This window comes from Colias eurytheme, chromosome 4, assembly GCF_061535395.1.
Source record: "Colias eurytheme isolate Ceu_HAF_F1 chromosome 4, ilColEury1 Martin Lab GWU primary, whole genome shotgun sequence".
Lineage (NCBI taxonomy): Eukaryota > Metazoa > Arthropoda > Insecta > Lepidoptera > Pieridae > Colias > Colias eurytheme.
In genome coordinates, this window is record NC_142983.1 from 5,759,531 (window position 1) to 5,772,128 (window position 12,598).

A 12,598-nucleotide genomic window follows, 5' to 3' on the forward strand; every position below is an offset into this window, starting at 1 on the left:
ACAATTTGTAATTAAAATATCTAATGAAATGGAATCTGATGAAATCAAGTTGTAACAACTGCAATTTAATTTAACACAATACAATCAGCAAATGGTTTACATTAAGGATTTAAAATTAAAAAAACACGTCAGTCTTACTATACGTTTATTTTAAACAACCTACAGAACTTAAAAATATGCAGTCGAAACGAATTCGTTTAAAAATGGCAACAAATAGATTACTGAGCAAATTTTTAGTGTTTGATATAAATTGATTTTATACCAACTACTTAAGCTGTAGGAACTTCATAAGTGCATCGTGAATCAGACGAGGACTAGCTTCACTGTCAGCTGTGTACCGGACACCTCTCAACGCTCCGTCTTCGTTTCTAACTACGCCATACTCCCCAACTATAAAGCCATCAGAAGTCCTTTCTTCAACTCTATATTTCCTATATTGCCTTCCTTCGACTACGTAACCTACTTTGCAATTTTCTTGCTTACAATTTTCAGGATTGTTGTTAGGTTGGACACCGTGGCTGCGACCGTCGGTCATAACGCTCACTTTCTCATCTACTTCATAGTTTTTTTCAGGTTGATGTTCGGTCAATCTTTGTTTGTTATATGAAGGATTTGTGGCAATGTTAGGCGGTGTGGTACTGTAAGTGCTAGAGTACGCAGTTGTGTCAGTTCGTTGCAACCAAGGATTACGAGTGGTCGGAATTTCTTCTGGTCGAAGATGTAAGGATGCTGGTTCACTGTAAAATTTAGCTGGTTCACTATAAATTTTTGATGGTTCACTATAAATTTTGGCCGGTTCACTGTACACCTTAGCAGGTTCACTATAAATTTTTGCGGGTTCGCTGTAAAATTTAGCAGGTTCACTATAAACTTGAGCCGGTTGACTATAAACTTTTGCCGGTTCGTTGTAATACTTCGGCGGTCCTCCTACTGGCTGGCTAGGATTTACGTAAGTTGAGCTATGATCATTATAACTAAGTAACTTAGGGGTACCATGTACAACATTAAAACTGACTGTAGTTAGTTTTTGATTATTTTGACCTTGTCTATGTAAATAACTTTTAGATGAATATGACAAAGGAATAGATCTTGCCAATGGGACGTCTTCAATGGGTTCACCATCTTTTTCCTCAATAACAGACGTGTTTTGAATTGAAGGTTCTGCTACAGAGTCTACAGTTTCATTAGAATGAATGTCACTTGGTCTAGTTTGAAATACACGCTCTGAATGACTGGGAGCGTGGGTTTCTTTTCTTGCTTGCAATTGTTTTATATACTCAATATTAGCACCGGCAAGATGAGGTGGCAAATCAGTTATTGGCTCAGACGTTTGATACGTACTTGTTAAAAAATCGTAATTTGTAGCTGCAGGATAAGATCCAGCTATATCAGTAGTTTCTGTCGTTATAGGTTCATTAGTAGTATAAATATTAATATTAACGGGAGGACTCGTTTCTTGTTTAACCTTCCCAGATCCTCTTCCAACAGCTACAGAAGATGTTATTCTCACAGATATGATTTGTTCATCGTTTTCTGAATCATCAGCATGCTTTGGTGTGTATTGAGCGTCATCTATTTTTTGATCGCCATTCTTATAACTGGTGCGATGTATTATTTGGCTTTGTGCCGACTGTATGTTCACCAATGTATACGGCAAAATCTGTAAAAAAGAAACCTTTTGTTTAGTTAACGGAAAATATTATAAATGATCGCATCTCTGCAATACATGTTATAATTGGCTAAAATAACAAGTGTATGTTAATATGTATTTCTACTTTTATTATAATTTAAGTATTTATAAAAAGGCATATACATATATATAAAATCAATAATTATTTTTCTCTAAACTGGTATAAAAGCATTCCTATCCGAAAATATAATTTTTCATAGTACGTAGTTAATTCATTATGAATTGCAATTAAGTACCTACTTAAATAAAAATAGAAAAAGTATTTACAACAAAAACTTTTTTTGTTTAACTGGTGCCGGATGCATTGGTCGGAGAAATAAAACATATTATACTAGTTTGACCTATCAAATATGTGGAAGAGGTTGTTGAGCGAGCGTGAGTTATTCAGGGATACATTAAATATTTTTCATCATTTCTTAATACCTATACCTCTTAAATGTAAATACATTTATATTTTAATATGAAATAATATGCCATTAAAGTTAAGCTTTTATGGTCATTTAAATACGATAATGTCAACTCAGAATTTATGCTGGTACATAACCATTTGTTTCCCATTGTACTTACGTGATTCAATTTTATACTCTCTTTCATATTTTTGTGCAATATCTACATTATTTTTATTGATGTCAGAAATTTCAATAAAATAATATAAGAGTTGAGGGAAAAGCTCGTTAAATAAAGTACAGTCTTTATATTGATCAATATTTTTGAGTTTTGTTATTTCACTTTGCATTCAATAAAGATCAGGTATCTCAACCAGGGCGGAAATCATTAATTGAATGGCCTAGCAATGACGGGCGGTGGCTGTCAGTGACCGCACTGGCCTTGCGATCGAGTGTTGATTTCTAGACAACAGCAAGAAAAATACCTACTTATCATCACACTTATCATCCTGATAGATTGCAACATTTAATTAAAGGATGGTAAAAAAATCATCAAAATTTCATCCTCCAGCCCAACCTTCATTATATGGTTATAGTTTTTTATTAACTTTGATTTGCTAAGTAAAAATTTGATTTAGATCATTCTTTTTGAAATGCTAGACTTGTTATTGTTTTATACACGACTGACTGAAAGAGTTACACAAAAATGGCGCAACAATATATGTTTTGCTGTCAAATTCATTGTTTTATAGTTATTGTAATGATTCACTGTTTTATTTGATCTTCGTTGTATCGTTCATTTACGATAATGTTTTATAACTGAGTTATAACGGACTTTTCAATTTGTAATTAATAGTAAATAGGGAATCAGAAAAACTGTGATTTCTCTAACTTTCTCGACTTGTATGAGTGAATGAGGAATAGCATGGGATAAAATATATAAGTACATATATAGGTATATTTTTATAATATGGTAATATAAATTAATTTGATCATTCTGACAGATTATACATACGAGATCGGCGAGTTTGCGCCTGCCTTGAGTTACAAGCTATGCGCACGCGCCGTGACAATGAAAAATGTGAAGGTCTCATTTCTTTTTACACAATGCTTGCAATTTCGTCTTAATACATCTTTTTAGGCAGACGTGTGTTACATATTAGTCGATATCTCCCTAGATCAAAATAATTCGTATAAAGCATGTTGCATTGGTTGGATTTAAAACTTTTTCTAGTGAAATTATTGAGATGTATTTTAGCACAAGATTGATATATGTAGGTATATTGGGCGATTGCCTATTAAATGTCAATATAATATATACAGATGTTAATGGGGGTAATATTGAAAATATTTTATGTATACTATATAGATAGTATGTATAAAGTAAGTAACCGAAATATTAGGTAGTAGCTGTAGGTAAGGTAAAGAAAAAGGATATTAAACCGATTGTAATGTAATAATTAAATTCCATCACGGTAGTTCTAAAAGGGCACTGGATTATACTAAGATAATATATTGAGACTAAAATTATTATTAGTTTGTATTTTAAGCATTATTTATTCCAATTATAACAATTAGCTCAGGCTATCATTGTGCACGCACACTAGGCGGCCTTCAGAAACCTTTTATCAAATGAAACGCCTTCAATCATTTTATTGCAAAACGTGAAGTTTGTTTGCAGTTATAAAACTATTATTTTTGTTTTATTTGGCGTAATCTTTTCGGTTTTGGTAATGTTTGTAATAAAATTATGCGCTATTAAGAGAGAAAAAGAGAGATTTTCTGAGGATTACGCACGCACGTACTGCAGGCTACGTCGAGCGTCATCAAAAGCACTAAAAAGTAGAACAAACGGTCTCTAGGTCACTTGCTGTGTCCTTTCTGTTGATATGCATCAACAATTCTGGGGCCTCGGTCCTTAAATTTATTAAGGTATGATAACTTGTCCACTGTGTTTTACACTAACTTTGTAAGGTCCGTATTGAGTGCAGGGCGAGGTGATAAAACCAGTTCTGATTTACCAGATCGTGCGGTATTTTAAACTTGAATGCAAATAAATTGACAGATGATAGTGCACTTGAACAACAAAGAAATACCTATACTAATTTGTTTTATTACATTCAGGATTTTGAAAATCTCCGATTCACTGAAACTTAGGTAGATAATTACTACAATAAATCATTTGAAGGTAAATATTACATTTTACCTGTTTATAAAATAGACATGTAAAAACTACAGTAGGATCGTTTTTTCATCAAGTTAATGTTCTTATTTTTGAATAACTAACTTATGTTTAAAACATGTTTTAAATTATGTTACCACTTCTGCTGGTATGCCAAAAGTGACTATGAAAAATGTGTACCTATTCATAATTGAGGTCATATAACAAATAAGAAGGTAACTCCAGGAAGTGATACAGAGACCCGTTTCGCCCTCAACTGGATTCAAATTCGTAAGTACAGGTGATCAAGTTTGTTAAAGATCACAGTGACATTTATTACTTCATAGTGTTTTTTTAATCGAGATATGCGAGAACTTTTTTTTTTATTTTAAATCGTTTGCACAGAGCATTCTAGGTATTTTATTTAATAATAATTGCCATTTTATATACGTTGGTAATGGTCAACATATTTAAATTGCGTTCGTTACTTTTTATTGTTTATTTTGTAATATGACCGAGCTTTTACGATGTATGTAGGTACGAGGAGGTAGTTGCTCAAGTTTTAGAATGACTCAAATAATATAATGCTCGTATTTTTCGTAGAAATAAAATTATTATTTATTTCACACGGAACAAAACTAGAACAAGTAGGCAGGTAACATAGAAACAGGTACATACAAACTGTCTACTGATGGACGTTTTGTTTCTGAAATTACCTACTTACATGACTACAACAGTCTATTATACAAAAAGACAAAACCGACCCCAATACATACTATTGTATTAGTCGGTCATTAGGTAGTAATTTATTGTATAACTAGCTTCCGCCCGCGACTCCGTCCGCGCGGATGTCGGTCTTCGCGTGGATGGTTTATTTCTCCATTAACTCTGACAATAACATCTTATAAATATCTATTGGACTCAAATACGGCTAAGCCTATAATAATACGCAACGTGTGTTCGCTGTTCTACAGAACAACGTCTATGGATAAAACTGAAAAATTAAGATTATTTTTTTTTCTTCGTATTTTTTCAGGATAAAAAGTATCCTATTTTACGCCCAGGATAATAAGGTATAATTATACCAAGTTTCATCGAAATCGAACCGTTAGTTTTCACGTGATGTCTTCACATACAGACAGACAGACAGACAGACAGACAAAAATTTTTTTAATCACATATTTGGGTTTGGTATCGATCCAGTAACACCCCCTGCTATTTATTTTTTCAATATTTTCAATATACAGAATTGACCCTTCTACAGATTTATTATAGGTATGTACCTATAGACTAGATGTGCCCGCGACTTCGTCCGCGTGGAATAGTGACTGCATAGTAGTTACTACTTAACTTAATTATTGAGTAAACACGGACTACCATAAATAAGTAAAAGATCTGTTAGTAAAATTTATTACTAAACTGTGCTAAACAATAAAAAAAATAAATGCCTTATTAGGTAATTTTCTACGTAAAATTTCTTTTAAATTATGTCATACTAGCTTTCCTCCCGCGGCTTCGCCCGCGTTTTCAAAGAAAAACCCGTTCCCGTAGGATTTCCGGGATAAATCCTATCCTATGTCCTTTCTCGGGTATCAAAATATCTCTATACCAAATTTCATGCAAATTGGTTCAGTAGTTAAGGCGTGATTGAGTAACAGACAGACAGACAGAGTTACTTTCGCATTTATAATATTAGTATGGATTGTTTTTGTCATCTTTTGTCATTTAGGTTATTTATTTTTTAATCCACTTATGTGTGCTAAAGCTCCAATACGCTGCCAATAATTTTTGTTTCAAGGTATCTGACTAGAATTTCAATTGGTCATGCGTCGTCGCAGAAGACAGTTGATAAGCGCAATAAATATCTTGCCCATCCATTTTTTATCAATAAATCAACTGAAAGACAAACTGTGCTATAATTGATTACTGACACTAATAGTAATAACCACTTGCTGATAATGTCCCTGATAGACTATTTGGCATTTTTTAACGTATTCATATTTTCATATATTATCTGTAGGTACTTTTATGTGACAGATAAGCTAAACAGAATATCATCAGAATATTTTCAGACGTCCTCGGATCATTCATAAAAGAAAGCTCTATATTGATTGGCGCTTTTGTCACTGATAAGCCTATGCTTATCCTACGCCCTACGCAACTACGTATTGCTCAATAGTCCAACAGTTTTTGTTATTTCAGGTTATTTTAAGGAAATGAGATGACGCTACAATACCATATCATCCAAAGGCATCGGAAAATAAAGAAAATTTTACTTTTTTCGACTTTTCGTGCAAAGTGCGGACATGCGGGACGCATCCAATGTTGTTTGGGATTATTAATTTACTAATTAGGTATTGCAAAACAGCCCCCCTATGCAAGTGGCTTTCTGTTGAAAGCCACTTGCATAGGGGGGCTGGATTACATTCGGCATCACGGGACGGTCCCGCAGAATGCGGACGGTTGCCCACCTTATTCAAAATTACAAAAAGGTCATATTTTAACAAGCTTCTGTCACAAATTAATTTGTTTTGATTGTCATTGTAATACGTGTTTGTTTTGGACGTTAGTTTGAACCCATTAAAAATACTTCATTTTTTATAGATCATCTAGACTACATCATCGTATCAATTTTCAATTAGTATACATACCACCTATATCTATATTATGTATAAAATATAAATAGGTAAGCTTCCAGATCGTCAAACAGTATACCTTCTTAGTAGAAAACATATTAATTCCTGTCAAAAGATGGATATAAATGGAATCGACGTTTCACACGTGACTGAATATTTTTAATTGATTATAATGTTGCGGGCTAAAGCCGAAAATCGAGAGACAAGAACGTTTAGTTACTTAGATTTTATATTTTTTACTACTCTATCAAGGAACTACTGAAAATCTATAGTTATTACGACGCGCGATAGATTTCTAAATAGATACCTATATGTATAATGTATTTGATGTAGAGCCAAAAGGGTTAAGTACTAGGTAATTATAAATGCCTAATCTTTGGAAGATTTCCCCACTATAAAAAAAGGTAATTATAAATGCAGTGTCTGAAATTATCAATTGCAAATTAGAAGTGATTATATTCATAAGTATAGGTAAAGATGAATAGGCGACCATCAACAATCAAACTGCGCCTCATTTATCTTAATTTACCATTAAGAGTGCGTATAAAGCCAGATAATTCTACGATTAAGCCCCGCACATTACGCGCCATGCCGCGCGCCCTCACAATACCCTCATACACCCGGCTCATCCAACGTACGTAAAGTTCATCGCACGCTAAATTATACACAATATTCTTCGCTCGTTCAACGCGTATTTTCGGTAGTTAGTAGGTATGTTGTCTAAAATAATTGTATAAAACAGTGAAGTTGAAATCATCACAAATTATGTAATATGTCTTTTTATTATTATTTGTTTATAATTATTAATGATAATCGATACATATTATAAAACAGTAAAAAAACTGTCTGTATGTAATATATAAAAAAAACAATATTAGGGAAACAGTATAGAGCACGAATCCGTAAAAAAAGTCTGTCGAAATAGCGAGTATAGATACTATTTTTAAATAAACATACGCAGTCGACGACACACATTCCTCCAGAACTTTATTTTGATTAATTTGGTTATAGTCCATTGAATGAGTCCCTCCAAGGGGGGTCTAGAGTGCATGAGTTAGTAACGTAAGATGTTTCTTCGGAAACATGTCAAGAGTCCCTAGGTAATAAACATACTAAAACCCCGGGCCACTAGGAGGAGCCCCGGAGTGGGGGGAGGGGGGAAATGGGTCCATTTTTTCATTTTTCGCTTAAATCTCAAAAACGGTACATGTTAGAGAAAAACTTTCAAGGAAAAATTGAAAGGCCATAAAATTATCTACAAGTTGTACCTGAATCATTTTTTCCTATATCCTACCGTTTCTTAGTTATACGCAGTAAAACATGATTTTGGCTCAAACAATTTCCACATCAATCGATCAAAAAATATTTCTTTCTTCCAAAAAACTCAAAAGTGCAACTTGTGACCGGTACTGATAGATTGCTCTTAATTAGGTCTATAATTGGTAAAATAAACACATTCCTCCATGGAAGCCTTTAGGAGGAATCGATTGTCAAAATATTATATTATGGTAGTTTGAGTTACTGAACTTGATCTTTTTATTTTTTTCTTCCAAAAAACTCAAAAGTGCAACTTGTGACCGGTACAGATAGATTGCTCATAATTAGGTCTATCATTGATAAAAAATACCAGATTCCACCATGGAGGCGTTTACGGGGAATTGAATTTTATTAGGGTAGTTAGTTAAAAAGTTCATGTGTCGTAACTACCCTAATAAAATTCAATACCTCCTAAAGGCCTCCATGGTGGAATCTGGTTTTTTTATCAATGATAGACCTAATTATGAGCAATCTATCGGTACCGGTCACAAGTTGCACTTTTGAGTTTTTTTGGAAGAAAAAAAATAAAAAGTTCAAGTATCGTATCTACCCTAATAAAATTCAATTCCCCGTAAACGCCTCCATGGTGGAATCTAGTATTTTTATCAATGATAGACCTAATTATGAGCAATCTATCTGTACCGGTCACAAGTTGCACTTTTGAGTTTTTTGGAAGAAAAAAATAAAAAAGATCAAGTTCAGTAACTCAAACTACCATAATATAATATTTTGACAATCGATTCCTCCTAAAGGCTTCCATGGAGGAATGTGTTTATTTTACCAATTATAGACCTAATTAAGAGCAATCTATCAGTACCGGTCACAAGTTGCACTTTTGAGTTTTTTGGAAGAAAGAAATATTTTTTGATCGATTGATGTGGAAATTGTTTGAGCCAAAATCATGTTTTACTGCGTATAACTAAGAAACGGTAGGATATAGGAAAAAATGATTCAGGTACAACTTGTAGATAATTTTATGGCCTTTCAACTTTTCCTTGAAAGTTTTTCTCTAACATGTACCGTTTTTGAGATTTAAGCGAAAAATGAAAAAATGGACCCATTTTCCCCCTCCCCCCACTCCGGGGCTCCTCCTAGTGGCCCGGGGTTTTAGTATGTTTATTACCTAGGGACTCTTGACATGTTTCCGAAGAAACATCTTACGTTACTAACTCACGCACTCTAGAACTTTTTATTCAATGGACTATTAGATTGTACGACATTTTTCGACTCAGCAATTATTCTAAAAATAAAATCATTCTTATAAATGTGTAGCTGGGCTCTTATGGGTCTATATCAGATGTTCCAGATCTTTGATTTTTTTTAATCAACAGAAAATTTCCATCAGACGCAACAATTTTTGTTGACGTCACTCCTATAAATGTTAGAGTGTGATCTCAGGGTCCCTCATCATACATTCTAGATCTTCGAATTTGTATATTTATATTGCCCAGATAATACCTACACAACAAAATAACTTTCATTCAAAGCCGTCCAATAGTTCCGGAGATTGGCGTGTACAAACAAACAGACACATAGAGTTTTTTTAGGATTTACGGGAACAAACCTATCCAATGTCCTTTCTCAGGTCTCAAGCTATCTCTGTATCAAAGTTAGAGCTTAGAGAGCCAGACATACATACAGACAAACAGACAAAAATTCTATAATTTGGCTCCTATATCGATTGAAAATCACGCCCCAAGTAGGTATTCGTAAAAATATTCAATGTACAGTTTTTACTTTCGTACAATTTTTTTTTATACCTATGTGATTGTAATATTATTATCTAATACAGATTGTAAATATATATAATGTGTAGTTACTATTCACAACTTGTATTGGTTATTTACTGGAGCAAACATAGGAATCTACCTATAGTAATACTATAATATATATATATATATATAATATTATAAAACATTCCCGATTTTCCCGAAACGAATTTACAGAATTTACACAAATAATAATATCCAAACTCGCCTGGATAAACTTTCTCAAATGAATCTATAGTTTAGGTGGTCTGTTGCGGTTCTGCATCAGGTGTTTCAGTTTTCAAAATAAATTATTATTTTATATTTCCCGGATAATATAATAGTACCTACACAACAAAATAACTTTCATTCAAATCCGTCCAGTAGTTCCGGAGATTAGCGTGTACAAACAAACAGACAAACACAGACAGTTTTTTTTTATTTACGGGATAAAACTCATCCTATGACCTTTCTCAGGTCTCAAGCTATATCTGCACCAAAATTAGAGCCCAGACATACATACAGACAGACGTACAAAAATTCTAAAAACTATATTTATGTATAGATATGTACTACATATTACTATGTAATACAGATTATGAATATATTATATATATACATATACATATTATGTATATTATAAAAAAATACCTATTCAATGTAAGTACAGTTTTGACTTTCGTACGAATTTGTTATACCTATGTATAGATGTTATGTATGATTATCTAATACAGATTGTAAATATAATATATATGTACTATTCACAACCGGTTTACATATTATTGATATTATTATTTACTGGAGCGAACATAGGATCTGCCTATAGTAATAATAATAATATAAATCTTTCTTGACTTGATTGATTGCACCGCGACTGTAAGAATTAGGTACCACTATGAATTTTATTTACCTATCTATAGTTGCTGCTGCTATCGCGTCAATACTCAGCCCGCGGAAATTATTTTACAGAAACTAAACTTTCTCAAATAGGTAAATCAAGACTAAGTCTAAAAAGATAAGTCTTATCTTTTTATATTATAATTATTATTTATTAATATTATAACAATACTATTATAACTTACCTTCGACATTTAGTTATCTTTTCAATTTGAATCTTTTTTAGTTCTCGTTTCTCATTTTGTTGTTTACAAATCAATATTCGGCGTAATTATAAAACACGGCGCAGCAATTTTAGCGTGGTCTACTCGTCTCAACGGAGCGATAGCGTCTGATGTATGAAATAGAATTATGTTTTTAGCTCCCGGAACGTGCGATGGAAGATGATTTCTTGCGTAATTAAAAATATAGTAAGCGCCAAAAGTGTTTTATCGTGATTAAACCAAAACTAAAAGTAATTACACAAAATGCTCTGACAAATATATTGCAAATGTTTTAATATAATTGTTTATGAAAAAAAAATCTTAATAAGTATTACCATGTCCAGTAAAAAACGTAAAAGTGTGAAATTTAGAGGTAACTTCGTGAATTTTTTCTATCGAGTCAATTTCAATATTTTATGTTTTTGATCTGACAATATAATCGAAAATATCATCAAGTTTTACATATATTTTATTTTTTATATTTGGTCTTGAATATTACACGTATCAACTAAAAGTTGATTGGTGATTTGACTTTATACGCGCCCTTAATTTACTAAGAAATTAGAATGAATTACTTCGCTATTCGACCTTGTAGTTCGTATACATAATTAAGAAATTAATGTAACGATATAGTGATACTTTTAATTACTGTAAATATTTAGTATTAATTTATTTTCAAGTACATATTATTTAGGTAGTGAAAAACTTATGGTTGAAATGGTATCTAGACTGTACTTTTAAAAATTGAGTACAATTCAAGATATGAGAATCCATACAAATGCCATCTAGATTATGTGTATCAGATTCTTTCCATCCATTTTTTCTGTCATTTGTGATATTGAAGGCCACAATGAGTGAAGTGAGCGATGTGGGCGGTAGGCGTTGTTGCTGTCTATAGTCCTTTACGACATTTGTACCTATTTTAAATGGAACATTTAATGCAAATAATCACATATAATATACGTATTTATCTGTATTTGGTTCGAAATTTAAACGAGAATGTTTCAATACGTTTATTTCCTGAAACTGAACCGGTATTTTATTCAGTAAAATTAATTCGTATACGTACGATAATTGAACATTATTGTCCTTAATACTCTTTTTTATGTTAGTCGCTCTTATTATACTTATTTCATAAGTCATACCATGAACAAAATCCATGTAAGTGTGATCCTCATCTCGTCACAAGGGAACGTATCCGCACTAATGCAGTCGATTCTACTACTGTATTGATAAGGACATGTCCACTTTGAAAGGAATAATTACAAATAACATTTCGAATATGTTATGTAAATGTTTTATATGAACTTTTTACAGCATTTTTACTATGGCGTCAGTCAATCCGGCGGCACTCTGTAACACGGTGTAAAACTAAGCGAGGTCTCTTATTCTATTCGAATTCCGAATTGGTAAGAGCGAACACTTCTAGTACACGTGTGTCTGGCTCGCGCGCCGCGGTTAACTACAGCGTTCAGCAGTAAACACCAACTACTTCTGACCTTACAATTAAGAATTTAATTTATGTAATGCACTTTCTTAAGAACCGGTGACGTATGGAGC

The 12,598-nt window shown here is 32.8% G+C and overlaps 1 protein-coding gene across 1 annotated transcript; it reads right to left on the reverse strand.

The window, feature by feature from the left end:
- Nucleotides 1-128: 128 nt before the first annotated feature.
- LOC149908979 (uncharacterized) lies at nt 129-12,495 on the reverse strand. The gene is made up of 2 exons (XM_090120553.1): nt 12,184-12,495; nt 129-1,660 (listed from the first exon to the last, which is right to left on the reverse strand). The coding sequence occupies exons 1-2, from the start codon at nt 12,214-12,216 to the stop codon at nt 266-268; spliced, it is 1,428 nt and encodes a 475-aa protein (XP_089976679.1). The 5' UTR covers nt 12,217-12,495; the 3' UTR covers nt 129-265.
- Between the last annotated feature and the right edge of the window lie 103 nt (nt 12,496-12,598).

Coding starts and splice junctions, on each gene's coding strand:
- LOC149908979 (XM_090120553.1), bottom strand. CDS start 12,216: ATGAGGATCACACTTACATGGATTTTGTTCATG. Junction 1,661..12,183: donor TTACATGGATTTTGTTCATG/GTATGACTTATG, acceptor TCTTTTTTACAG/ATTTTGCCGTATACATTGGT.